The sequence below is a fragment of the Aphanomyces invadans genome (assembly GCF_000520115.1).
Source record: "Aphanomyces invadans strain NJM9701 unplaced genomic scaffold supercont1.9, whole genome shotgun sequence".
NCBI classification, from domain to species: Eukaryota; Oomycota; class Saprolegniomycetes; order Saprolegniales; family Verrucalvaceae; genus Aphanomyces; species Aphanomyces invadans.
In genome coordinates this window covers 1,286,884-1,313,412 of record NW_008580154.1, presented here as the reverse complement: position 1 = coordinate 1,313,412, position 26,529 = coordinate 1,286,884, and the positions used below count along the sequence as shown (strand labels likewise).

At 54.8% G+C, this 26,529-nt stretch overlaps 12 protein-coding genes across 14 annotated transcripts; 6 read left to right on the top strand and 6 right to left on the bottom strand.

The window, feature by feature from the left end:
• Positions 1–129: 129 nt before the first annotated feature.
• Positions 130–1,611, bottom strand: H310_05581 (hypothetical protein). Of its 3 annotated transcripts, XM_008870325.1 has the most exons (7): positions 1,419–1,611; positions 1,123–1,361; positions 952–1,075; positions 814–899; positions 657–747; positions 364–599; positions 130–314 (listed from the first exon to the last, which is right to left on the bottom strand). In XM_008870325.1, exons 1-7 carry the CDS (start codon positions 1,593–1,595, stop codon positions 167–169), a joined length of 1,101 nt encoding a protein of 366 aa, XP_008868547.1. In that variant the 5' UTR covers positions 1,596–1,611; the 3' UTR covers positions 130–166. The 3 variants fall into 3 exon arrangements, with proteins under 3 accessions (XP_008868547.1, XP_008868546.1, XP_008868548.1); XM_008870324.1 differs by having other exon boundaries at positions 134–599; XM_008870326.1 differs by having other exon boundaries at positions 134–599; positions 1,123–1,611.
• Positions 1,612–2,240: 629 nt separating this feature from the next.
• On the top strand, positions 2,241–3,782 carry H310_05580 (hypothetical protein). The gene is made up of 3 exons (XM_008870323.1): positions 2,241–3,028; positions 3,075–3,538; positions 3,586–3,782. The coding sequence occupies exons 1-3, from the start codon at positions 2,261–2,263 to the stop codon at positions 3,680–3,682; spliced, it is 1,329 nt and encodes a 442-aa protein (XP_008868545.1). The 5' UTR covers positions 2,241–2,260; the 3' UTR covers positions 3,683–3,782.
• An 86-nt stretch (positions 3,783–3,868) lies between these two features.
• Positions 3,869–7,505, top strand: H310_05579 (hypothetical protein; the record flags this gene model as incomplete). The annotated part of the gene is made up of 10 exons (XM_008870322.1): positions 3,869–4,040; positions 4,096–4,260; positions 4,311–4,388; positions 4,440–4,564; positions 4,626–4,766; positions 4,814–5,140; positions 5,191–5,460; positions 5,505–7,029; positions 7,082–7,306; positions 7,369–7,505. The coding sequence occupies 10 exons, from the start codon at positions 3,869–3,871 to the stop codon at positions 7,503–7,505; spliced, it is 3,165 nt and encodes a 1,054-aa protein (XP_008868544.1).
• Positions 7,506–7,521: 16 nt separating this feature from the next.
• H310_05578 (hypothetical protein) lies at positions 7,522–8,121 on the top strand (the record flags this gene model as incomplete). Its single annotated transcript, XM_008870321.1, has 1 exon — positions 7,522–8,121. One exon carries the CDS (start codon positions 7,522–7,524, stop codon positions 8,119–8,121), a length of 600 nt encoding a protein of 199 aa, XP_008868543.1.
• A 1,659-nt stretch (positions 8,122–9,780) lies between these two features.
• H310_05577 (hypothetical protein) lies at positions 9,781–11,955 on the bottom strand. The gene is made up of 3 exons (XM_008870320.1): positions 11,557–11,955; positions 10,979–11,513; positions 9,781–10,924 (listed from the first exon to the last, which is right to left on the bottom strand). Exons 1-3 carry the CDS (start codon positions 11,903–11,905, stop codon positions 10,024–10,026), a joined length of 1,785 nt encoding a protein of 594 aa, XP_008868542.1. The 5' UTR covers positions 11,906–11,955; the 3' UTR covers positions 9,781–10,023.
• Positions 11,956–14,210: 2,255 nt separating this feature from the next.
• On the top strand, positions 14,211–16,408 carry H310_05576 (acetate-CoA ligase). Its single transcript, XM_008870319.1, has one exon. It carries the CDS (start codon positions 14,236–14,238, stop codon positions 16,207–16,209), a length of 1,974 nt encoding a protein of 657 aa, XP_008868541.1. The 5' UTR covers positions 14,211–14,235; the 3' UTR covers positions 16,210–16,408.
• On the bottom strand, positions 16,382–17,763 carry H310_05575 (hypothetical protein; the record flags this gene model as incomplete). The annotated part of the gene is made up of 5 exons (XM_008870318.1): positions 16,382–16,606; positions 16,657–16,773; positions 16,818–16,913; positions 16,972–17,277; positions 17,332–17,763. 5 exons carry the CDS (start codon positions 17,761–17,763, stop codon positions 16,382–16,384), a joined length of 1,176 nt encoding a protein of 391 aa, XP_008868540.1.
• A 28-nt stretch (positions 17,764–17,791) lies between these two features.
• H310_05574 (hypothetical protein) lies at positions 17,792–18,190 on the bottom strand (the record flags this gene model as incomplete). Its single annotated transcript, XM_008870317.1, has 1 exon — positions 17,792–18,190. The coding sequence occupies one exon, from the start codon at positions 18,188–18,190 to the stop codon at positions 17,792–17,794; it is 399 nt and encodes a 132-aa protein (XP_008868539.1).
• Positions 18,191–18,197: 7 nt separating this feature from the next.
• H310_05573 (hypothetical protein) lies at positions 18,198–18,922 on the bottom strand. The gene has a single exon (XM_008870316.1). It carries the CDS (start codon positions 18,879–18,881, stop codon positions 18,441–18,443), a length of 441 nt encoding a protein of 146 aa, XP_008868538.1. The 5' UTR covers positions 18,882–18,922; the 3' UTR covers positions 18,198–18,440.
• A 121-nt stretch (positions 18,923–19,043) lies between these two features.
• H310_05572 (hypothetical protein) lies at positions 19,044–19,803 on the top strand. Its single transcript, XM_008870315.1, has 4 exons — positions 19,044–19,249; positions 19,305–19,368; positions 19,427–19,476; positions 19,538–19,803. The coding sequence occupies exons 1-4, from the start codon at positions 19,050–19,052 to the stop codon at positions 19,758–19,760; spliced, it is 537 nt and encodes a 178-aa protein (XP_008868537.1). The 5' UTR covers positions 19,044–19,049; the 3' UTR covers positions 19,761–19,803.
• A 372-nt stretch (positions 19,804–20,175) lies between these two features.
• H310_05571 (hypothetical protein) lies at positions 20,176–25,110 on the top strand. The gene is made up of 5 exons (XM_008870314.1): positions 20,176–21,709; positions 21,772–22,034; positions 22,082–22,295; positions 22,341–23,701; positions 23,763–25,110. Exons 1-5 carry the CDS (start codon positions 20,260–20,262, stop codon positions 25,077–25,079), a joined length of 4,605 nt encoding a protein of 1,534 aa, XP_008868536.1. The 5' UTR covers positions 20,176–20,259; the 3' UTR covers positions 25,080–25,110.
• Positions 25,068–26,200, bottom strand: H310_05570 (hypothetical protein; the record flags this gene model as incomplete). Its single annotated transcript, XM_008870313.1, has 1 exon — positions 25,068–26,200. One exon carries the CDS (start codon positions 26,198–26,200, stop codon positions 25,208–25,210), a length of 993 nt encoding a protein of 330 aa, XP_008868535.1. The 3' UTR covers positions 25,068–25,207.
• Between the last annotated feature and the right edge of the window lie 329 nt (positions 26,201–26,529).

The following is a 26,529-nucleotide window of genomic DNA, read 5'->3' as shown; positions in this document are numbered from 1 at the left end:
CGCATACAAGACCTGTTGCAGGAAGGCCCGAGCACGTGAAGAAGAGTCCCGACGATGTCGCACCAAGCTTCCCACGTCAGCGACTGCAGATCCCGACTCCACCGCAAGTCATACCCATCACGATCAGCAGTGACCTATCCAGTGTACGATTTTGTTCCTTATTGATTCAGCAGCTGGGGGGCGGTGTGGCTGAAGCAACGTGCTCTGCATGCGCTTGTGGTCGAAGCATGACGTTTCGAAAGGATTTCCCCAAGATGGCAAACCGAATCGAATGCATGAGTTGCATGTAGTCGGCGGTCACAAACATCATGGCCCTGGTCCAGTGTTGTCATCAGCTCTTTCTCCAGCAAATTGTCAACGTACCCTAACATCATGAGCGAGTCGCAGCAGAACGAAAAGAGCCCGATCACCACCATTTGCACCACTTGCACGGCCATGAAGAAAGTCAAGAGACGAAAGGGGTGTCGCCAGAGGAAGATGTGCAGCTGACTGGACCACTTCCCCGGCTCGGCCTCATTCCGCACGCCAATAGCTTCCCACGTCCGCCCGCTGTATCGAACGACCGCACCTTGCATGTAGGTCGTACCACGGATCCATGGCTGCGTTCCCATCCTTTTCGTGACGACTACATCATTTTCTGCATCGGCTCAACTCACCTCGGCAAGGTCATCTTGGTACTGAATGGCCTTCCAGCCGTGCAAGCTGTGTGCCGTGATTTGATATTGAGTGAAATGGAGGATGAAGTACCTGTGCCAAGAAGAAGGGAGGACACCATCAGCTTGTATCCAATCCAACGACACAGGAAACACGTACTTGGCTATGGCAGCCATCACATTGTTGATGACGGCGGTGCTGATGACCGCCATGGCGGCGGCACGGTCGTAGATGAGCGTGGGGTTCTATGTAGAAGTCGGCATGAAGCGGTGAGCGCCATGTGCGAGCGACGCGTACCACATCGAGAACAAGGGTGACGACACCGACAAAGTACGCTTGCTCAAGGGCAAACAAAAATTCCAAGGGGGTGCTGAGATGAGGATGGTGTCGCCAGCGCTCGGCCACAAGCATCACAGAACATCTATGTTGACGACGTCACGAATATCGAGGGAGTGTGCCAGGACCCACGGGACGACAAGGAGGGCGACGAGTTGGCGGACATCCTTTATCGATCGCAGAAGAAAGAGAAAGGACAGGACAAGTATCGCCCCAGATATGGAGAAACTTCGGAGGAGAGAGCTTTTTGGCAAGTTATGGATGATGCTGCCATGGAGACCATACTTCTTCTCGTACTCCGCCATGAAGAACGCTCGTCCGAGCCACACCGATGAAAACGCAAAGAGCGAGAACCGGCATTCCGAGAACAACTACAAACTGGGTGATGGGTCGAGAATGCGACGCGAGTTGCCCTTCCACCAACTCACCGTGCCGTACAAGATGAGTGTCTGTATCGAGAGGAGAGAAAGGTTCACCCTCCAGGTATTAAAGTCAATGGAGATCGTTACGTCGCTCAGTCGCGTGCGAAGCCCGCAATAGTAGTTGGTCAGGTCGTCCAGTGTCGCTGAAGCGCTGCGGCGGGAGGTTGGCGGCGCCGATGGCATGCTCACGACACGAAATGTCGAACGATTTTGACATCCGGATATGATCTGGACAATTCCCACAACGAGTTGAGGAACCGGCCTGCGATGAGCCGCACGGCAACGGCCGATGGCGCCGTCCACAGGAAGCAAAGATGAGAAGTAGGGAAAGCCAGATGAATTCGCAGCGTGGCAAGCAGATCTCCACGTGGCCTTATCCAACTTGCATACAAACTCGAGAATATACCGAAGTTGGGAGAGCTGTTGTAGTTTGCATATGCAGTTCTTGCGTCGTCATGAGGCAGAAGAGACAGGCTAGATCGACCAGGAAAGCAAGAAGGAATCGTTGAACATCGTATTCTATGGCATCCCGAGGTGTCCTGCGGTCGAAACTTTGCTTCTTCAATCCTCAGCTGGTGATCCGCACCTGTCGCTGGGCCAACTCGCCAGTTGGAGATCCCTCATGCGATGCAGTGTCACCAAAGCACCATTGCTTCATGCCCTATCCAGCATGAGCGAACCGAGCATAGAGAGACCAATGGAGTTCTTGCATGGTGCGTCGTCGCCTAGGCGTGGCGACACAACCACTGCTCACACGCCCATGCGATATTGGCAAAACCGGATAATATTATCCGGACACGCAGTCCTGCGAACGCACCAGGAAAACTTCAACACTTCAGCAGGGAAGAATGGACCGGCCGAATGCGAAGCAGGGCCCAGGTCTCCCGGGCCGTGCCGATATCGCGACGACGCCGCCCGAGTCGGACAAAGCACCGTCTACAGCGCCACCTACGCCAACGTTTGTGAGCTCAGGATTCGACACAGGCGACATCTTCCGCGAAGAAGACGTGTTCCCATGGCTGTTTTTAACTTCAGATTTGGCGCCGCTGGACCAAACGTTGTCATTTGGCGATGAGATCAAAGACGACGACTTGTTTCACTTTGCTCCTTCCGCTGAACCACCAGAGGCGTCAATCGCACCCGATGCACCACCGACATTAACCTCAACATCGGCCAAGCAGCATTCGTTGGACGGTGGTATTCAGCCCCCGATCGCATCACCGTCGTCGTCCACATCCTCCTTCCTCGCTGCACCCAAACCTCCTCTTATGAAACGCGAATCTACCGCGGGGAGTTCCGTGGCGTCGTTTGACTCGGACGAATCCGACTCGGACTCGGACATGGACGACAGCGACGGTGCATCGTCGAGCCGAACGACGGCACAATCGTCAGATCTGTCCAAGAAAAAGCGCAAGCGACTAAAGCGAAACCGGGACTCGGCGAGGGAGAGTCGGAAGCGGCGTATGGCGCGAATCCAGGAGAACGAACTTCGCCTGAAGAAGCTCGAGTTAGAGAACCTCGATTTGAAAATGCGTCTGCGGATCGGCAAAGAAGCCATCGTAGTCGAGCGGCAGGAGAAGGCCAGCTACAAGCAAAAGATGCATCACTTGCTCCAGGTAGGTGCAGTCATTTCAACCCCAGCTGGGTGACCTTAATATCTAGACTGGCGCGAGTCCGGCCGAAGTCGCCAAGTTCATCGAGTTGTACAAGGCCAACTACAGCGACTACGGCGCGAAGAGACGAGAGACCATCGCATTCCATATCGCTCGGGTGCGCGACCTGCTTCTCCCGACGCAAGTGACCAAGATGTGTATGTACTCGGTCGAGAATGCGGACGAAGTCAAGATGAAGAGAGCGTCGGCCGTGCCTCGCCCGGTCGCTGTCGATGAACAAGCGAATCTGTGGGAGATTCTCGCAAAGGAACTCGACATCACCGAGGCCCAGCAACGCCAGATCTTTACACGGCGCGACCAGATCAAGCTCCTGCGCGACAACTTGACCAAGAACCTGCGCAACCTCGCTGCGTTCGAAGTGGCCACGCACGAAAAGAACCGGTCCCTTGACAACGAAGTGTCGCTGCTCCAGACGATCTTGACGCCGCAGCAAGCCACCAAGTTTATCATTTGGTACGGCAATCGTTGTCACGTCTGCGCATCCCTCATGCGTGCTGTAGGGTCAAAGACAACCCGGCGTTCATGTACATGCTCGACCAGTTAGTACAGTCGATCATTGTCGGCACCGACGATGTCGAGGGCCAGCTCTCGTCATAACTTAAACCGCGTTCTTTCCATGGTGGTGGAAATGTACTAACGCCTGACTAGTACATGTGGATGCAACTGTACAAATGCATACGTACCTGTACAAACGAATACGAGGAAACGCCTCGCGGGCAGTTTCGCCATGCCGAGCGACACGGCGGCGGCGTCACGACGAATCACCACAGCTTAGGTGCGTGCATGGAAGAGACCCACCGACGTGCGTGCGTGGACTCGTTGCTGGCGTTGCTTGAGCGAGAGGTCCAGCTGCAAACGAAAAACGACAACAACTTACACGTGCAGCAACTTGTGCAAGTGTGTGGCCACTTTGTCGAATTGTCGTGCTCGCATGCGATGTGGAGCGTCAAAGCCAGTACGAACGAATCCGCCATGATGGAGTGCACGCGATGTCTGGATTGGTGTGTTAGAGGACGACATGCCGGCGATGGCGCTGCTCGAGAAAACAAAGGTGCTGCTCGACCTCCACAGCAAGTCATGGAGCCACTGCCAACCGCACGACCCCGACCACCTCTCATGGCTCGAGCTGCGTCTCCGCGTAGCCAAGCAACTTGGGGGTGTGAGTCGGCGCATACGTAAGAAAGGTCATGTCCTTCTTGAATGTCCCTGACACGTCGATTGGCAGACGCCGTCGACGAAACGATGAAATTCGTGTACGACGCCATGGCGATCGAGTACAGCCTCTTCGACGTCCTGGCCACAGGTACAGTCCTCGCATGCAGGTGCCTTGACTTTGTTCTTGCTGCACGTGTAGACAAGTCCAGCCGAGAGCGGTTGCTTCGACACCGCACGTCCATTGCCATGGCCCACATGCAGATCGCCGACTTCTTTGCCAGTGTTGACGAACATGCTGCCTCCGCCGTAAACGCTCAACATGCGGTACATGATGATGCCCCTGGAGTTTGCGGCGTCATGAGTGACGCTTTGCGATGCGCTGTAGGCGTCCATGCTGTTTGAAGCCCTCGTTGTGTGGACCAAGCTCGAGTCGGCCGCCCAGGACATTGCAGTTCGAGACCACGTCGCATCGAAGCTTGCTCTAGCATTACACAACTACGGCGCGGAACTCGAGCACTTGGACGAGGTGCGACGTGCTGCGTTTGTGCAGCTCGTGACGGAATCAATGTCCAGGCGTCGAACGCACTACAAGCATACCGCAAGGCGTACGAGGTCAGTGTCGCATGCTTTGGAAAAGACCACCAAGGGACGAAAACAATGGGGCGGGCATTGCAGTCGTTCTCGATGGCGCTGAAGGAGGGTCCGCTGTCACCTACGCCCAAGAAGTGCCCATCTCCCCAACTCGTGCCCCCCACCCCCCACGACAAACAAGATCGATGGCGGTCGAGCACACTCTGGCCTGCCTTGCTCAAACGGCTCCAGAGCCACCATGTCGACATCGCGATAGACTTGTCGCCTCCCAAAAAGCCCCAACCCACCAAACCTGGCCCATCGACCAAGGCACGCACACTCATCTCTGACGGCAACCTAACCTTGACATGATATCGTAGCCCAAACCGACGCCCGTCGTCGCGAATCCCATGACGTCCATGTTTGCACCACGAAATATCACGTACGCGCCCGTGCTCCAGCGAGACCCTCGGGCGCTTGAAGCCCCGACGTTGCCGAAATCCCCCCACCACCAACGTCCCGCCACCGCCAAATCTCCTTGGAACAAGCATGTCTCTCCTTTCCAGGGGCACCCGACGACCATCGTGACGATTCAGTCGCCATACGACGCGACGCGTCCGCCTTCGTCGTCTTTGCCACACCGTCCAAAGGTCAGTCCCCGCTTGGCCGGCTGTGAACGTGACGGCGTATGTAGACGGCTGGATTCGTGAAGAGAGCAGCGCCAGGAGACACTACTGTAACCTGCCACACACGTCGGCAGCCGCCGACGATCCCTCCTTCATCTCCGCAACCTCGGATGGATGCCCTATGCGATCGTACCTGCGATGCCACGTTGACATTGAAACACGACGCAAGTGCACGAGCAACGACGTTGTCACCGGACGACGTCGGCCTACCGACGCCGGTTGCCAAACTGCAGGCAAATCTTGAACTCGCCAAAACCATCGCCGCCAGTGACGAAATGCAGGTCGAGCCACCGTCTAGTGCCAGGTCCAAGCTCCTGGCAAAGAAGGAGGAGCGTATGAGAGAGCGCCGGCGAAGTGCCTCTGCCGAAGCGACCAGGACAGCACCGGATGATGAAATTGGCAGCGCCACGTCCTGTCTAGAGGCAGAACACGCTTCTGATGGCGCGAACGCAAAGGGAAGCAGCAACGACCCGCCAAACGCTGAAGAAACCCTCGCGCCGACCGCTCAAGCGAGACTGGCCATAGTACGTCAACAGTCTGAACACGTGTGCAACGTCGTCGTGCGAGCCGCCGCGAGTCCCGACAAAGCAGCCCCACCGCTACCTGTGACTGCATGGCCACTCTCTCAACATGGCGAGGCGATGGATTCAATCGTACGAGTGGCGTACGGAGCACACGAGGCGATAGATGTGGAGGTGCAGAGCTCCGCGCGACGTTGTCTTTACGACCCACCCCCGTTGCGACCTTCCAGGCTCGACCTGGTGCGGCAGCTGTCGTCCCAAGTCGTCGATCACGTGTTGAGGTCCACAAGTCAAGGCAAACCGGGCCCAGTGCATTCGTCTCTGTTGATGCCAGGCATCTCCGCCACGTCCTCCATCGACACCACTCATGCCACAAACACACCAGCACGGCCTCCCCAACTTCACGACGACGAAGCGATGGAATGGCAGACGGAGCCACACCCTGCAACGTACATCGAGCCACGTGACAGCCAATATCGGGTCGAGGCGGCAACAGATCCGACTGCATCCAAGCAAGTCCCAAACCTCCACATGGACTTCATTCTGAACGAGCCAGTCGACTCTCTCCAGCGCAATACACATCCGTCGCATGATGGGCTGCGTGCCACCGACTACATCGAGGACATCCTGATGGACGACTTCTCCAACAACCATCTCAACCTCCATGAAGGCGCGCAACCACGGACTGTCGTCGTGCCGTCTATTCGGACAACTCCACCACTGCCGCCTCCAGAGCAACCTGACAACGCTCGAACGAGCGACTACGTCCACGCAATAGCTCGACAACTCACCGACCAAATTTGCCAAGTGGTCATGGCAAACCTGGCGATGCGCAGTCCGTTGGTGCAAGTGCCACCGGAAGACTCGGGTCCAGACCAAAGTTTGTTACGCCGCTCGTCGTCCGATGACGCTCCCCACAGCATCGAGGATTGCCACGCCGGTGAAGGCGGCGAACCGTTCGTCGTAGAGTCCCCGCCATCCGCGTCGTCCGTGAACAACACAGCCTTATCTGGTAGCGTTTTCATTTCCATCTTGGCATCATGAAATTCACTGCCGTGATGCAGATGAATCGTCTGCTTCTTCAACGAGATCCACGGGCTCTCGCCGTCGAGGCCGCAGGAGGCACCGATCGAGGAGTACAAGTACCAGCTCGTCTTGTTCCAGCAGTAGTAGCAGCTCCGAGTCAAGCATCAGCAGCAGTCCAAGCTGCACCGAGAGGTCGCACGTGAGTCTCGGGACCATGTCGTCCGATTCGGTAGACCTCGACGACAGCCCTGACGACGATCGTGGTAATGGCGCTCGAGTACGCAAACGGCATGCTTTCACTGCAACTGTTGTCGTACCCACGTAGCGGATAAACCTTCGTGCGGTCCCACCATCGTCCTCACATCGTGTGCCCCGACCACGAGTACTGCGCAGCCTCAGTCTGCTCAACCGACGGCGATGGGCGTGGATGGCACGACCCAGTTCCCTTCTCCTACCGACTAGAAACGATTCGACGTGAATGAAAGTTCAACACATCAACACACACTCAAATGTCCATCTTCACGAGAACCACTTCTTCTTGGACGCCATGCACATGTTCATCATCTTGACCATATTGTCGGCCGTTCCGTTCGCCACGAGAGACTTGGGCACGCTTCCGCCAATGTCGACGTGGTTGATATACGTCATGCGAAACCCAGTGGACGTGCCATCCGCAGACGTGGTCGGCTCAAATTCAAACGAGATGAAGTGGACCTTTCCGCGCATGACGCCCGCTTTGACGGGAATGTCGGGTCGGTCGATCACCCCCTGCACAAACGCAAGCGCCGTGCCGTGCTGGAACGCGAGCAGCACAAAGTCGCGGGAGCTCACAAGCCCAAACCCGTGGGGCTTTTGCGTGTTGTGCACGACGTACGCCGTCGTCGAGTCGTCCAACGCGATCGTGTCGACGATTTCGTTGGCAGCCATGCCCGTGTCCCACTTCTTGCGGACGGCTGGATCCGCGCTTGAGAGAAACTTGAGCATGTCTTCGGCGGCGACGTCCGCAATGAACGCTTCCTACACGGCGGACGTCAAGAAATATCGCATCGTGCCCCGCACCGCTTTGAAAATCGGCTGAGCGTCGCCACAGTCGATCTCAAATAGAGATACCGCGCCCTTCGACTTGGCCTCGTTCTTGACCCAGGCAGTGGACACCTTGAGTTCCTCAAACCTCGCCATCAATTCTGTCTTGCGCTGCCGGTAGTCGTCGATGGTGAGCGGAACGACGGTGGTCTCTGCTGGGCTGCCAGTTGACAGGTCGTCGGACGCATTGCTCGTGGACGAAGTTCGTCGGATGGGGCCTTGCAACTGCGATGGCTTGTCGGATGACGCTCCATGTCGACTCCACGCCGGGTGGATTAGCATGAACAGGACGTACAAAAGAGCCATCGCACCGGCGCGATGCATATATTCGAGGTCTTCGAGAAGGGATGTGCCAAACAGGAGCGCTGCTGTGAAGAGAGACAACCACAACTCCGTATGACTTTCGCGAGGCGATCCGCCGCTGTCTGTCGAAGGTTCGGACTCGTCAACAAGGATGAATGTGCCGTTTTCATCTGAGCTGTCCAGTGCAGTGCTATCTCCGTCGTTCTCGGACGAGTCTGAGTTACTCGATTGGTTCAAGATGTTGGTGTCGTAGCAGCTCGCACACAATCGGGCGTGCAGAGCGTGCTTGCCCAGCTTGGATTTCTCCGAGTGGAACATGGGGATCTTTAGGACACAGAGGGCGCACACAAGTTTTTTGCAGTTGCAGCACTGTTTGCACTGCAAGAGGCGGGAGAAATGCCGCAAGCAAAGCTTGCATCTGTCGGGAGTATATTCCTTGCCTCGCTGCTTTTTGCTCAGGCGAGACGATGGTGTTGGCGCACTTGGCGGTACCACAAAGTCCTTGTCGTTCGAGCCGTTGGATCCAGATGACAGGCTTCGCCTTCGCTCGACAACGCCGTCCAATGATGGCTGGCGCACCAGCTGATCGATCGCCATGGCGGAGAATGCCGAAATGGTGTCGGGGTCCGTCCCATGCGCAACAAATTCCATGTCAGTAATCGTAAGTATCCGGTACCACATGCATTTATCCGGATAATGCAGCGCTCATGATTGGCCGACGGAATCACCCAGCAACGGGGAACCAAGGAAATACGAGGGAATTATGGGGAAAAATCCTTTGAAACCCCCATATTTCAATGAAGTACGCAAGCAATACGACGGAGTCTGGAACTGGACAATTCCCATTCGTCAAATTTCCTAATTTTGGTGTGTCGATAATTCGAGTTTCGAAGGCCGGCAAAGTTGCTTATTAAAACTAGAATAATGACGCGACGGCCGCTGTTCATATGTATGGCATTCAATGCTATACAATGAAATGATTGTTGCCACAGAACAGGTGTGGCCGTCACAGCACCGCCTGGAGTGCTCTGACGCTGGCTCAGGTTAATGTGTGATCACAAGTACCATACGGATCTGCTCTATAGCCATGCAGTGGGAAGAATTCCCCGTTGTCGATGCAGCACATGATTCGGACCTCGCTCGGCGTGAGACGAGTTAACATCGGAATGATGCGAATACATGGCGTCTATGCATTGGCACGTTTTGAACGCTACCACGGCGTTTACTTGAAGTTTGTAAAGATCCGATGCCCTGTCACGACGATCTTTTGCATGATATCATATGGATAAATTCGTGGTCGTGGTCGCGCCGTCGTCAATGTGTACGGTTGAGAATTCAGAAATTTGGGCGACCGCTATATCGCTGCATTCGGTCGATGCCAGTCCGAGCTGGTGAGGTCGTTGGGGAAGGGTGGCACGGCGCCTCTCAGCGCACGCTCGCACCTCCTCACACGTACACACGACTGGTTGGTTGCCATGTTGTTCGGCAAGAAGAGTGCCTCGAGCTGTCGGTCAGTCCCTTGGACCCCTCCAAGCACCTCACGTCAAACAAACCAATCGACGAGGATATATTTAAATGCTTGGACGACTCCGTTTCATTGAGCGTCGGTGAAGTAAGGCTGGCGCAGTTTGTCCAGAGCGATCTTGATGGGCGGCAAGTTGTCTGAGAAGGCATGGCGCGACGTTTTGGGTGGGAACACGTCGTCCGATAGCGCCATGGCAATCACTTCCTCCTTTGTCAACGAATCCCTGCCGCATTCTGGCCAGACATCGACGGTGATGGAATTGTCTTCCAAGTAGTCGACAAGCACCGCAGGAACTGTAAGGAGGCCCAGCTGGACTGCAACTGTGTACCGATGATGGCCATCGAGAATCGCACCGGTTTTGCGATCCACTAGCAACGGCTCGAGGTACGCGTCCCACTTGACAGTGGCACGGCGGAGACCGTCGACGCGAGAGGCACTCACAATGGCTTCGTGAGCTTTCAACCACGATACGAGTACGAGCACGACTTTTTGGCGCTTCGGCGACCGTTCTTTCTCTGCTTCGAGGCGGTACTTGTAAAAGTACGACGTCGGATCTGTGATTCGCGAGGCAAAGAACTTTCGGTAGGTGTTCCCAGAGTCCATAATGTCTTCGAGTGTCTGAGCCATGCGGCCCTTGATGCGCGAAAAGGACGAGGTTGGGTCGTTCGCGCGGATAGCGTCGAATGCGACGCTACGGTTTGGGTCTTTTTTCGCGGGCCGCGTGACCAAGTCCAACGTGGTTGCACCGTGGGACGGCCGCCGCTCGATTTCTCGGATGCGGTGGCGAAACAACGAACGAACGACGGTCGTCGCCAAATCGGACGCCCCGCCCAAGAGTGCCAGCGACGTTTGCAGCACAAACTGACGCTTGCTGAAACGACGGGGCGGCATGGCCACGACGCTGTTGGTGGATGGGACGGGATCCGGGAGGCTCGCGACTTCGGTGTGGGCTAGCTGCACCGCCGGACACCTACAAAAACGATAGATTATAAAGACAAATGACTTGAAAAATTCGAGCACGCACTCGTAGCCCAAGGTGCCTTCGGTCGGCTCGACTCGCAGCGCAGATAAGGGGATCGAAATAGGTGGAAGGGACTCAGTGAACCGATGGCGACTCGTTTTAGGTGGAAACACATTCGGCGACATGGCCATGTCAATCACTTGTTGTTTTGTCAGCGACGACCGGCCACAGTCGGGCCAAACGTCCACCGTGATAAAATCGTCGCCCAAATAGTCGATCAAGACGCACGGGAGTTGCTTTAGATCAAGCTGCAGTCCGACGGTGTAGCGATGATGGCCGTCAAGGATCGCACCAGTCTTGATGTCGACGAGCAAGGGTTCCGTGTACGCGTCCCACTTGAGTGTGGCGTTCTTGAGGCCATGCACACGCTCCCAACTCACGATCTCTTCGTGGGGTTTCAGCCACGACAGACTCACGAGCACGACTACTGCTTTGCGAGGGGCAATATGGGCGTCGTGATACTTGTAGAAGTAGGACGTCGGGTCTGTGAATCGAGACAGCAAAAAGTGCTTCTTGTCGCTGGAGGAGCCTCCATTTTCTAAACGAAGAAGTAAGTTACGAAAAACGATAAATGGGTGTACCGTGCGTAAGGTTGATGTTTGCATCGTCCTGGGTTTTCGGGAGCCACAAGTGCTTACGGGGTTTCCACTCGGTGGATGAGGCCTCGGTCACAGACACGGGTGATGCCGTCTCGACTTCTTCTGCTTGGTTAAAAATGTTTCGCAGGACGTCGGTGGTATAGCCTTGGGCGCTGAGAAACAACCGCATCGACACTTGCTTGAGCACATCACGTTTCCGACGACGAGGCACCTCAATCGCCTCGACCGTGTTGCCGTTGTCGTCATGGACATTCTTCTGGCGCTTCGTGGGGACTGTGCTTGATGACGCGCGTCGTTCCCGCGTCATTGGCGAGATTGTTCTCACTTCCATGCTGCGAGTGCTACGGTACTTCGTAGCGCGCGGCCGTCGCGAGTTCGAAAAATGTCGAATCGTGCCTGACTCATTCCTGGGGATGTTTTTATCGTCGCATCATCACCTTGACAGAATAACATGATTGGTGAACTCCATGAATAAATTCAATTTTGTCCAATTAAACGCTCTTGTTTTCCTCGACAGCTGCGACGTCGGCTACCCTGTGCCCCATTGGCGTTTTGATTGGATAAAATAACGTCTTTCTTGAAACCTCCTGTGCAGATGTCGTTGCGACTCAATGGATGGACAAGCGGCCTTCACCTGCATGCTGACCACCAACGCAACAACGTACGTCTTTGATTGCACAGTGATGTGGACAGGTTGGGCACATGTGTCGGACGACGCGGAGGATTTCGGCGCCACCATTATTTGCTCGGCATCAAATTTAATACTAGTATTGACAGAGCCTGGTGAAAATGTATGCCTGCCTTGGAGAATGTTGGTAGACCGCAATGACGTGGCATCACGAAATACATGGTCGACGTGGCAAATTCTCGATGCATGAGCAAGGCAAAAGCACCGACTAGTTCCAGCATACAAGCATGTATTGCAGCTTGAGAAGGAGACCTCGACGAAGACAGTGGCAATTCTGGCAAATCGGTCAGGGAAGAATTCGACCCGTCGCGAAATCAACGGCATGCAACATCGCTATGCGAACTTGACAAAGTGTTGGAAATACCGATGCCTGCTTGTTGCATTTCACGCCATGGTCCATTCGTGTGTGATGCAATTCCACCATCATTGGCACGTTTCGAGATGCTGAGGAAATCCCCTCGTATGTGGACAGAGCTTACTCCAGAATTGTCGTGAGGTTGAGGACCAGCAACTCCATTTGAATAACGTACCATGAAGGACGTCTAGAGTCCACAAAAGTTTGTGGAACAGAATATCTTGTATCACCTTGGCCATGTCCTGCGGCAAAACCGGAGGACTCGCCAATATGTATCTTGACGCTTGCCAACTCCCCGTCCTGAACATTCCAGTGTCATGGACGCCAGGGAAGGGGCTTAGTTGTCACTTGGTCACCTTGCCTGGATGGCGCGCACTCAGTCACCATTGTCCAATTTCCGCTCGACATAGAATGTAAGGGGCACAAAATGGCGTCTTCCGCTGTGGCGAACTCTGCTTGGAACCATTGGATTTCGTGTGGCATTGTGCAAATGTGTACAAGGAGGACGAAGGGCATCGACGGTCGAAGCGGTCGGTTCACGTAAGGATTCGCCCTTGGGTCGTCGTCCAACTCTTTCAACGTGCTGGCTGAGTATTTCCCCAGGAAGTCATGAAGAAGTTCCAGAGATTTTCCTCCCCAAATACATGACGTATGGGTAATACACGTTTATCCCTATGCGAGTTCGCTTCAACGTGAATGTTGATTTTGTCCCCGTTCTTGGGCAAAATCGGGTTCTCTTCAGCATATCCCCACAGCCTTCCCCAATCCCTCAAACGCCACATTGTCGACTAGGTATTAAGCAGACCGCTCGTGACCCTGCCCTTGTGCGAAAGCCCAGGATAACTTACCTGGAAGGGATTTCGTGTTTTCGCCACTTCTCGTCAAAAAATTGACCTACTCTTGCAATGTGCGATTGGGTCGCAGTTGTTTAAGACAAGTCCACCATGTGCAATCGACAAAGCAAGTCATACAGGTTGAATTCATTTGGCACGACTTATTGACAACAACGTTCAAAAGTTGTCGCAACATAATTTCCAAAATCCCCGCCATATACTGGCCTTTGTCAAGCCGTGAAGTCAGTTGGCGAATACTGCGACAGCAAGTCGCTACCAAGCACGTTTCCTCTGCTCTCGTCTACTGACCCTGCCTATAACGCTCGTCACATTGGACCACGTCATCTCTTCCATTGGGCTGCAGTCTATACGATCGTGCTTACACACGGGTTTATTTGGGTGCAGGTCGAATTTCCTGGGAAATTCTAGCGCATGCTTGTCCCTGGGAATATCATGGGTCATGTGTTTCTTTGCGTTCTATGTGACACTTAGATATTTCCAAGAGAAGTGGTGATACACGTTTGTCTCAGGGATAAATCATTGTAAATGTTAAATTGGGTCGCGATGCGACATAATGATTTTTCCAGGGAAATGCCGACACACGTTTGTCTCAGGGATAAACACGTGGTGGGTGATGATTAACCCCATTCGACGGTACTTGGGAATTGTATGTGGATGAATTATCCGAAAATTGCACAGGCCTACCTTGTGTTATCCGGATCCCTCTTGTCGCGCAAGATTGATCACTTCCCTTTTTTCTCTCGCCGGCAGCAACTTGAAGCAGCATGGCGAACCCGCCAAAGGATCATCCCACCACGTACGACGTCATCGAGCGCGTTGCTGCGAATGCCCATATCAAGGGCCTTGAAGCGTACCAATCCGAGTACAAACGCTCCACCGAACAGACCGACGAGTACTGGGCGGAAAAGGCGCGCGAAAACCTCCTGTGGTTCCGAGACTTCGACCAAACCAAGAACGGTCACTTCGAAAACGGCGACGTATCGTGGTTCATGGGCGGACAATTGAATGTGAGCACCAACTGTATCGACCGACATATTGAAAAGCGCGGCGAAAAGACTGCCATCTTGTGGGAAAGCGATGAACCAGGTGTCCATCGCCGCATTTCGTACAACGAGTTGCTCGCTGAAACATGCAAGATCGCCAACGCTATGCTTCTCCATGGCGTGCGCAAGGGTGATACCGTTGCGATTTACATGCCCATGATTCCCGAAGTCGCCATGGTCATGCTTGCGTGCACCCGTATTGGTGCCGTGCACAGCATCGTATTTGCCGGTTTTTCATCGGACGCCCTGCGTGACCGTATCGTTGATGCCAAATCCAAGTGGGTGTTCATTGCCGATGAAGGCAAGCGCGGTGGCCGCACTCTCCAGCTCAAGAAGACGGTCGATGAAGCCATCAAGGGGTTGAACTTTGTCGAAAAAGTGTTTGTGTTCAAGCGAGCCACCACCCCGTGCGTTACTTCCGACAAGGAAGTTGACATGAACGAATTGCTCCCCAAGATGCGCCCGTACTGCCCCGCTGTGTGGATGGACTCTGAAGACCTCATGTTTATCCTGTACACGTCCGGCTCCACCGGCCAGCCCAAGGGCGTCGCTCACACCACGGGCGGGTATCTTACTTACGCCCACGTGACGGCCAAGTACACATTTGATTTGCATGAAGATGACGTGTATGCATGCGTCGCCGATTGCGGTTGGATCACCGGGCACTCGTACATTGTATACGGGCCCCTATCGAACGGCGCCACCACCGTTATGTTTGAGTCCACTCCACTGTACCCTTACCCGAGCCGATACTGGGACCTTGTCCAACGGTACAAGATTACTCAATTCTACACGGCTCCCACGGCCATCCGTGCGCTTATGAGCCACGGCGCCAATAAGGTCGACGGGTACGACTTGAGCTCGCTCCGCATTCTCGGAAGCGTCGGTGAACCAATCAACCCCGAAGCTTGGCGTTGGTACTACGAAGTGGTTGGCAAGAAGCAATGCATGATTGTCGACACGTACTGGCAAACTGAATCTGGCGGGCACTTGGGCACGGGTTTACCCGGTGCCACCCCCATGAAGGCAGGGTCATGCGGCCTTCCCTATTTTGGCGTAGAGTTTGCCTTGTTAAACGACCAAGGTGAAGAAGTTCTTGGCAACAACGTTGAAGGTCGCTTGTGCATCAAGAACCCTTGGCCCGGTCTCGCCCGCACCGTGTACGGCGACCACTCTCGCTACCTGAGTGTGTACATGAAGCCACATCCTGGCTATTACTTCACGGGCGATGGCGCCCGTCGTGACAGCGACGGGTTTTACTGGATCACTGGCCGCATTGACGATGTGTTGTGTACGTCCGGTCATCGTATCGGCACGGCCGAAGTTGAAAGCGCCTTGGTCGCGCACAACGTGGTCGCAGAAGCCGCAGTCGTCGGTGTGCCCCACCGCGTCAAGGGCGAAGGTATCTGTTGCTTCGTCACACTCATCTACAGCGTCGAAGCAAGCCCTCAAATTGAACAGGAGCTTGTCAAGCAAGTCCGCCACGTGATCGGTGCGTTTGCGTCGCCCGATGTCATTGTGTTTGTGTCGGGCCTCCCCAAGACTCGCAGTGGCAAGATCATGCGCCGCATCCTGCGCAAGGTCGCTCACGGCGAAGCCAGCTCTATCGGCGATGTCTCGACCTTGGCGGAACCCGCCGTCGTCCCCGAAATCATCGAAATGACTGCCAAGGCGTTGGAAGGCAAGGCGTTGTAGCCACGCGTCGATTGTTTATAAAGTATATTTCATTGTGGGGCGCTGTGTACGCAAATACCGACGTCGTACGTGAGTGTGTAGATGGCATGGCGACCGTGTCGTGGCTCTCGGAGTATGCGTGCGAGAGATACTTGCACAATTGCGAAGGATGCAAGTGGTAGCTAACCAAACGCTAAGGAATGGTGTATTCATGGATGGTCATGGTGGAGTCGCAGGACGCCGTGTAAAGGTGGCATTCGTCCATGTCGACGCTCGGGACTTGCTTGGTGTGGACATGGAGCCCATCCAGTCTCGTGAGACAACCGACAACCGACGACTTTTGCGACCACTTGGACGATGCTTGCCACAGACGGACGGTGGAATCGTTGGACGAAGTTACAACAAGATCGTCGCATGTCTGCATGAGTCCGTCAGATCGAGACAAAGGAACGAGGAGATGGCACGTACGGCGATGGACCGGACGGCGGCGCTATGCACGCGCACGTCCAAAAGCGGCGTGGGGTCGGATCCGGTGGCATCCCATCCTTTGAGTGTGCCATCCTTGCTCACAGTCATCACGATGTCCTACATGGACGTGAGCGTCGCGATACGACCAGACAAACGTGCACCGATGAGAACATGGCCATCGACATGATGGCTTGCTCGTGGCCTTTGAAAAGAGCTACGGGGGCCACGAGGTATCTGTCGTCCCAGATCTCGAGATGCTACGTACGACAGGCACCTTGAATTAGTAGTCGGTCGAGTTCTAAAACCTGATGATACCTTGACACCGCCGACGTAGAGAAGGTGGTTGTACTTCTGAAGGGACGATATACACGGAGTCACGCATTGGATGCGTCCGATCGCGGGGTTCGACGACGAATTGGTCCATTGAATCAAGTGTCCGGTGAGCGATCCTGTCCACACGTTGTCGTGCTCGATCACCATGCACAGCAATCGATCCGCGTTCGCCCACAGCACGCGTGTGTTGACTGCAGTGGTAACGTCCCACCGGCGAATGGTCCCGTCGAACGAGGCGCTGTACAGATCGGATGGAGATGGTCCCCACGCCAACGACCACACTGCATTCTATGTTGCAGCATGTAAAGCGATGCTGTTCGTGACGATGGAATATTGACCTACCTGGTGACCAGCCAACGTACACAAGGTCGCTGTGTCGGACATGACTGTGGTAGGTTTGCGCCAGACCTTTACTGTGCGGTCAAACGAGCATGTTGCGAAGAGGTTCGCGTAGGGACCAAGGGACTTTTGCGCAGCAATGGCATTGATCCCATCGGTGTGGGCAATTTGGGACAGCACGCATCGCGCTGTCCCTTTCTTCCATCCGAGTTGCTGGTTGCATTTGTCCACGAACACTTGCTTCCACGTCGTCCGGCCACGTAGGAGATTGAAACGAGAGATCGGGTACAGCGCGCTGTACAGAGGTTTCCAGATGCGATTTGTCACGACGAGCAATTGAAACCTCCTGCAAGTCTGCTCCATGGCCACTAATTCTTGTGGCGCGAGGTAGCCAAAGATCACGAGCGCGACGTCCGCCGACACCACAAGCTCCATTCAGCGTGACGTCAACGCTTGTGCCTCCTCATCGGTTACGATTCTGCCAAAATGAGTATTTGTTAGTAGAGGTTTTCGCCGTTTCGGTGGGTTGGGCAGCGAAGCCATCGACGGCGTTGACGAACCCCGTCAACTTGACGATTTGCTTAATCTTGTTCAAGTCACCCAATTCGTTTTGCAAAGTCGCGAGGAGCGCAAGTGCGACAACGTGCGCGGCATCGTACGCTTGTTCCGTCGTGAGATCGACGCCAACCTTGCCCGTGATCAACGCTCCGTTTGCCGGCGTTGGGATATGACCAGCCGTGTAGATCAAGTTGCCGACACGAGTGAGGAGCTTGTAGTTGCCCTTGGTGTCGACAAACCAAGGACCCAAAGCCGCTGTAGACGGCGGCGTGTGGCCGAAGATGAGTGGCACGTTCAAGCACATGGCTTTGGACCATGGGGAGTTGTGCCGTGTGTCCCCGACCAGAATCGCATTGACAAGACGAAGATCGTGTCTTGCTTGGGATATGGCATCAGCGAAGGTTGAGCGGAATAATGTGTCGATGCTCACTTCACACAGCATTAACATAACAGTGTCAGCCAGGTAGAAAATGCCATGTTTAGTTCAAGGACCTCAGGCAGAATGCACAAGAAGGTTATGATCCCCATGCATTAGCGCGGCACAACTTGTCCCTTTAGTAAACAGCTACATAAATCAAGTACATGTAGCGGAACAGCACGTAATAACCTGGTAGAGTAGCCAGGAAGATCAGAGGCTGGGCACCGCTCTGCTTGATGCCTCCCAAGTAGGCTAAGATGGGGTATGCAAAGCGGATGCCAACATAAACCCAGCCAAGCCAGACTTCTTTTGCCCCCGCAGCCACGATATTCGTCCAAAAGAGCACGAGGAAGGCGCCTTGCCACTCGACAAAGTTCCCCACTGAGCGATCACCAGCCAGCATGAGGTCACTCGTGTACCGGTTGAATCGTTCCTTGGACGCACCACTGGCTTTGTCCTTTTTGTGCTGCTTCATCGCACTGAGCTTGGAGAACACTTGCATGACGATGGCGAAGAGGAAGGACGCCACGTAGCCCAGCATCACACGGGCACCTTCCAGGTGAATCACGTCCGTCATCGTCGTAGTGCTTCTTTCGACCTGAACCTGGGCGTCGCCAGGTTGATCATCCGGATACGGACATTCGGCGCTATAATCGCATTATCCGGCCCTTGGCATCCGGATACTCGCGGCTTCACCTGATTGGCCAGGGCCTGTACCATTCAATTCTTTTCATTCCAAATCGCGATGAGCTCCCAGCGCGGCAACCTGAAGAAGGGCGCGCCGAAATACCAGAACTCATTCGCGTTCAAGCACAACCCCAAGTCGAAGAAGACTGAGCACATCTTGGGCTTGCCCATACACGGTCTCTGCCCGCATTGCCACGCGCAGATTGTGTGGCGAAAGAAGTATCGCAAATACAAGCCCTTAACCCAGCCCGCGTCCTGGTATGCATGTCGAACGATCCATGTGAAGCCGATGAGCTCATGCACACTTGTTTAGCACGTCGTGCCACCAAAAGACCATCATCTCAGCTTATCACGTCCTGTGTGATCCTTGCGCCAAGGTAAGAAGTTACCTGCATGTACCAGCCGTCTGACCACCTTGACCACCTTGCGACACAGGAAAAAGGCGTGTGCGCGAAGTGCTGCAAATCGGAGGAATTGGTTCTCAGGTAAGCGTGCCATTCAACTGCATGTTGAAATCAGCAATGACGGATGCTGCGTCGTTCGTAGTGAACAACAACTCGCCGAGCAAAAGGACGAAGAGCAAAAGGATTTCTCCGAGCAGTTGGAAGGTCTGAAGGAACGCGAACGCCGAAAGGTGTTACGTCAAAAGAAGAAGGAAGAGGAAGAAGCCTATGCTCGTGCACGCGCTGAGAGACGAGCTCGACTCGGACTCGACCAGGACAACGACTTTGATGACGAAGACCTCTACGACATGGACTTGTCGGACTAAACTCATTTATTGGGTTAATTCATTATCGATTCCACAAAGCACACTTCAAATAGCGTCATCATGCGGCGGCGGTCGTGCGTGCGGCGGCATGGAGACTTCAATTGTGGGTGGGTATGGAAGGGTTCAGTTACTGAAACCTGTAGTATCGTCACGCTTAGCCAAATTCAACAGAAAGACGTTAAACTCTGAAAATTCGTTCGCTTGGTGCCGCACTTCTTAAAATTTTGTCGCAATCCGTGTGCTTCCGTAGCTTCATTACTTGTATATTTTGATATGAATACCTACACTCTGCCTGATTTAACGTGTTACCGCGGCTGAATTCGAAACTTGAGTATTTTATCTGCGGGTTCTTGCATACAAAAAACAAGTATAAAAAGGATAAAACCTGGTCCTGTCCGCATAGCAATACAACCAGGCGCCAAGTAAATTTCGGTGCTTGGAAGCATTGGGAAGGTTGACGGCGGCTTCGCGTAGTATATCGCAGCCGTTCCTCGCAGCCATGGAGTCCATGCATGCCAACGAGTCGCCGCGGGTGGTACCATCACTTCGCGACACAACGTCGTCCATGGCGTATGACCTCGACTTGGAACTCGAAGGAACGAACTTTGCCGACCCGCGAATCCGAGCAAAGACAGACGAGTCGTCTGTGTCCCACACGTCGCTCCTGACAGGCAACATCAACAACAATTATAACAATGCGCCGTCCCCGTCGTCTCGTCGCTTTGTGCTCTGCATCGACGAAGTCCGAATCATGAGAAAGCGGCAGCTCATTCCATCGTGTCTGTTTTGTGGTCGGGTCAAGGTCGGGAAGCTGCCCGAGTGGACGATTCAATTCAGTCAAAAGGAGCTTCTGCGATTACACATTTGCGTGATGTGGTATCTCGTGTCTCGCCTCCACGTGCCCGTGTGGATGCCGTGGACTCTCGTGTGGGAGAAGCGCGCGTCGAAGCGATGTCATGACAAGGACGTCGTCGAGCGGTACTTGCGGACGCTCGTGTCTATTCCCGAGCTGCACGAATGCGAAGCGCTGCTGAGTTTCCTCGAAGTCAGCGCATCGCGTTTGGAGTCCAACCTGCGTACATTATCGCACAAAGAGGGATACGTCCACATGAAGATCAGCGGGTCGAACCAGATCCCGCTCCAAAAGTTTTGTAGCCACCGCATGGAAAAGGTATATCGGCATTCGTATCGCATCTTCCTACGCATTGCATTCATTGCGAGCATGCTCTTGATCATGTGGCCGTTCTTGATCCTGGCCGTCATGGCCGTGGCACACCCGAGCTTTGTCAACGAAGTTGTCCAGTCGGGTCGCATCATCGCCGGCAAGAACTCGCCCGACCTATTCGTCGCAATTGTGTTCGCCTTAGGCGTGTTCTTCGTGCTCGCGTTCATCTACAAATTCTTTGAGCGTCGACTCGGGACGGTCCGGCGGTGGGCTGCGCTGAAGTCCAACTGCATCGCGTTTTACAAGCACCGAAGTGATATCGAGCCGAGCGAAGTCGTCCTGTTTGACACGCAGTTCCAAGTGGCTCAAGGTGGGTACAGACAGGGCGTTTCGTGGATGGCGAGCGGCCTGACCGTGCGCAACAAGGGCGGGTACGTCGAAATCGATTGCGGGCACTACTACACGCGGCTCTTGTCCGTCATGTCGCTGTCGCTGTCGTTTTTCATCGTGATCACGATCACCGCGAGTGGTCTCAACTACAAGCCGGTGCCACTGGACCAGTTTCAAGTCGCGGAACGTCCCGTCGACGACAACTTTCGGGTGCCTCCCTCCATCGAGAGTGATTTGAACCACCCGATCTTTTGCGGGTATGCTTTCGAGGTTCTGGAGCAGCCGGCGCTGTTTCGGCGCAGGAGGGAAGGCCTGACGATCATGACACTTCGGCGGCGAACAAATCCCGACGACGGGACGTTCCACAAAGTGTCTGACTACATGGATAACAACGGTACGCCAAGTTGCCGTCGTTCCTGGCATCTCATGTTGGTCGTGTGATGGTGATTTGTCCAGAGTTCGACATCTTGACGACGCGTGTATTCAACAACTACTTTGCCAAGAAGGACACGTTGTTTATTGCTGTCGTGGGCGAAATGCGACCCGACACCACTCTGCGCGCCTCCGCGTCGCTCGTGCTGCCCCAGTTTGACACGCCGACGACCTTTGTTGGAATCACCGGACGCTTCGATCGTGTGGCTGGCGAGTACATTGTCACGGACAACTCGACGATTCACAACAGTTCGGTCCTGTGCGACTTTGCCGTGGATGTGTCACCCGTACGTACTCGCTCCAGCAACCTGTCGCTGAGGGTGTTGCCGACTAGGTGACGTTGACCAACTATACGATCATGATCGGAGCACTCTTGGTTGGAAGTCTCGTCGCATCGTCGTTGGGGCTGCTCACCAACTACTTGCTGTCGTTCATCGGGATCTGGCACGCCCACGTCCGGCGAGACGAGTGGCTCCATGCTCTCGTCGATCTGCCGCCCCAACCCGTCCGCCATCGCTTCCTGTCGTTTTCACCCAAGCGGGACCAAGGTTTGTATCCACACTGACAATTCACACCAACGGATCGTGATGTAGCGTGGCTCAAGTGGCACGTGGACGGAGAAGACACGTACAAAGCGATGCGGGAGGCCATCCTCGGCGCCAAACACCGCATCTTCATTGCTGGGTGGTGGATTTGCCCCGACTTGCTTCTCGAACGCCAAGACCCGGCCAGCCGCATGTCGCTCAAGGACCTCTTGCTCTGTAAAGCGAAGGAAGGCGTGGTCATCCATGTCTTGCTGTACCAAGAAGTCCAAGTCGCGATGGACCTGGGGTCGTACTACGCGATGAAGCAATTGCGATGCCACCCCAACATCCGCGTCCTGCGGGACCCCGACTTTCAAGTCCAGTCGTTTGGGTTTTGGAGCCACCACGAAAAGGTGATCGTAGTCGACTTTGACGTGGCGTTTGTCGGTGGCCTTGACCTTGCTTTTGGCCGGTACGACACGCCCGAACACCACTTGTCCGACCCCGGCCTCGACGGCATGACCCACTGGTGGCCCGGCAAGGACTATTCGAACCCGATCATCAAGGACTTTGTCCGCGTCAACGACGCACGAGAGAACCTCATTGACCGGGAGCATATCCCGCGCATGCCGTGGCATGACGTCCACTGCTCCATCATCGGTGGCCCCGTGCAAGACGTCGCTGCTCACTTCATCGAGCGGTGGAACTTTGTCTGTTCGAAGCGCGACAACTCGTTGCGGACGGACTGGTGCGTGTGCTTTCGGTCGCGCCGGTTCAAATACCTCCCCAAGAGCATCCTCCCGTGGATGCCGGACGCCACCACGGTCGTTCCTCCGTCGTACGAGCCGTGCTCCCTCCAGGTCGTACGATCCGTGTCATCGTGGTCTGCCGGAGTTCCCACCGAGTCGAGCATCCACACGGCGTACTGCGACTGCATTCGCGCCGCTCAGCACTACGTGTACATTGAGAACCAGTTTTTCATCTCTGGGCTCGAGCACGACGCCGTCGTTTTGAACCGTGTCGTTCAAGCGTTGGTGGATCGCATTGCCGAGGCGGTGCGGCAGAACCACGTGTTTCGCGTGGTCGTTGTCATGCCTCTCCTCCCGGGCATCGAAGGCAACGTTCAGTCCAAGCAGTCGCTGACGCATCTACATGCAGTCATGCACTGGCAGTACGCAACGATCCGCACCAACCTCATGGGGGCACTCGCGAAATTCACGTCCACTCCCCACGACTACGTCCTCTTTGTGGGCCTTCGAACCTACGGAGTCATGCCGAACGGGCGCTGTGTCACAGAGCAGATCTACATCCACTCGAAGGTCCTCATTGTTGATGACACGACCGTCATCTGTGGCTCGGCCAACATCAACGACCGGAGCATGAACGGCGACCGCGACTCGGAAATCGCCGTTGTCATGGAGGACTCGACGGTACCGTTCTCCTTTCACGGATATGACAGAAGGGCATGCTGACGATGGGGGTTTGTGGTAGTTCACCCTGGGCACGATGAACGGACGCCCGACCAACCAAGGGACGCTGGCGACCCGTCTGCGTTTGCAGCTCTTTCAAGAGCACTTGGGACTGGACGATCCGTCGGTCGTGCTCGATCCGATCTCTGACGCGACGTGGCAATTTTTACACCATCGCGCCCAAGCCAACACAGACCTGTTTGAGCAAGTCTTTCGGTGTGCTCCGTCCAACACGTACCGGTCGTTCGATTCGTTTGACGCGCAATGGCACCAACTGGACGCAATCTACGAAAACCAGCGCCTGAATCCGCTCAGGGGCCTTGCAGCGTGGAGCGCCGACAACTTGCTAGCGGAAGGAGACTATGCGCCGTGGACAGACGTGAATGGGATTCCAATCCCAATGGAAAAAGTGCATCGCGACGACTATGTGGTGGTACCGGACCCGCTTTTCCCGCTTCTCTCGTCCGACGACCAGGGATGGTACTACGCGCGCAACTTTAAGATCTTTCAGGACATGCGCGTGCACCGGTCGACGACCCCTCGAGTCCGCAAACGAGACAGGTTTCAGCACTTTATGGCGGATCGCCTCTTGGCACAAGTTCGTCGCCGCAAGTACGTAAAACTAAGCACCCTCCCAGTCCTGAACGGATCGTTCATCGACATGGTCCCCGTGCTGCGCGACCACGACGACAAAGACTCGTTCTACGCCAAGTGGCGCCAGTGGGGCAGCAAGAAGCTCAAGCCCCCCGCACTGGTCTTGCCGCCCGCCCTGACCGAATACCACGAAATGTACGATGCACGCCACTCCGCCTTTCCTCGGTCTATCCTGCTGCCGCAGCAGCAGCCGTCCAGCGATGACCGTAGTAGCCGGAGACGGCCTCACCTGGCGTCCCGGTATAGCGACAGCGAACTCGATTACCCTCGTTCGACCCGACAAGTTCTCCGACTGAGCGAATCCGACGTGACCCCGTCAAATGCGACTCCCATCGTCGATCCGTTGCATAAAGAACCTCCGCGGTCGTGGCTCGCGTCGATCCAGTCGTTGGAGATGAATTTGCCGCCGTTGTTCCGTCACAAACGGTATCACGACGACGGCGAGAGTAGCAACTGCAGCAGTTACGACTTTGGCGACGAAGTCCTGTCCCCGTCGCCATCCATTGCCGCCAGCATCCCGAACGAAGCCCAGCTCGGTAACGTCCACACGAACGCAGAGACGCAGGAAGTGACGGCACATGCCACGCTACAGGCGATTCAAGGCCACATTGTGATTTTCCCCCTCGATTTTCTCGTCGAGGAAACCCTCAAACCGTCGATTCTGCCTAGTTCGTTGCACATCTAAGTTAAAATTGTTTTCACTTTATACTATTGCTTGCACGAGTTTTGCGTTGTTGAAAAAAGTTTGCCAGCAACGACAAGGCGTGAAAAACGCCACTTGTCGTCGAACGCACAGACGACTTGTGAACACCGTCATCTCGAATCGACATCGGCAGATTCGAGAATTCGGAGGACTGAAGCGCACATGGACCTCCACACAATTTCCACATTTTCAGTCGGTTGCCGTTGCTGCCGTTGACGAAGGAGGTCGAGCAACGACGGTTCATTCACCAAGACCGAAGTGAGAAACGCGAGGATGTCGTCCAGATCATCGTACATGGCTTCCGTCGGGACGGCGCATTGCATGTATGATTCCACCAGAGCCGCCGCCCAGCAGAGGTGTTCCTGAGTCGTTGGAGGCGACGATGTATCCGCGGGTGGTGCCATGCGTTTCAGTAATTCCTTGTTGCTCACGTAGTTGGCGGCGACAATGTCAGAAGACAAGCCGTGTTGAGCGCGAAAGGCGGCGAGACGGCGCTGGATCATGCGCAAAGATGGAAGGACCATATGACCGCTCCAAGTCGATGGGCTCCGCTTGTCGCCAATCGACGACGCCTTGGCCTCCCCGCTCAGCAACTCGTACGCGCGCCGGCCATACGTCATGTACATGCTCTCGCACCAATGGACAATCTTTGGTGGAAACTTTGTACATGCACGACCTGGAAAGGTTGATGATGACGACGCGAAGAACTGGAGCTGGGTCAGGACAAGATCGTAGATGAACATTCCACGCCTGAGGTTGCCTCTTAGTGCCTTTGCGCACATCGCAAGCATGTCGTCTGGGGGATTCGTGGACAAGTACAAGCGATAGTCGCGAAGGAGTCTGCGCTCTCGGAGACTCTGTGGTAGTTTGGCAGTCGTTCGTGCGAGCTCTCTCTTGGCCGCCGCGACTTGCTGTTTCAGTCTACCAAAGTCCAACGTAGCGGTGTATCCGTGTGCATTCTTGAGCTCCTCACGCAGACGTGCATTTTCCTGACGCTGTATTCTTAACTGAGACATCAACATCGCATTTTCGATGCGAAGGCGGATCAGTTCGTCGCTCGCCATGGCCGCCGGCGCCAGCGGCGGCGGTGGTGGCTTGAACATGTACCGTGAATTGTATATAGTTTTAGACATCCTTTTAGTTTTAGACACCCCAAAAGGTTATTGAATATAGAATATAAAGGTGTTCCTCTTTTCCTCCCCCACATAATGCCTCTTATAATACATATTTCCACCCACCATCTAATGAAATATTAATTTATAGAGGGCGCAGGTTTTCGCTGGATTTTTTGCCGCCAAAAGCATGGTCGGTGCCTTTTGACTCGTCAATCGACAACCATGGCTGACGTCCACGATGAGGTGCCAACACGTCGTAAAGGACGTCCACCCTTCAAATACGGCAAGAAAGCTCATGTGCGGCTCTTTAAGAACAA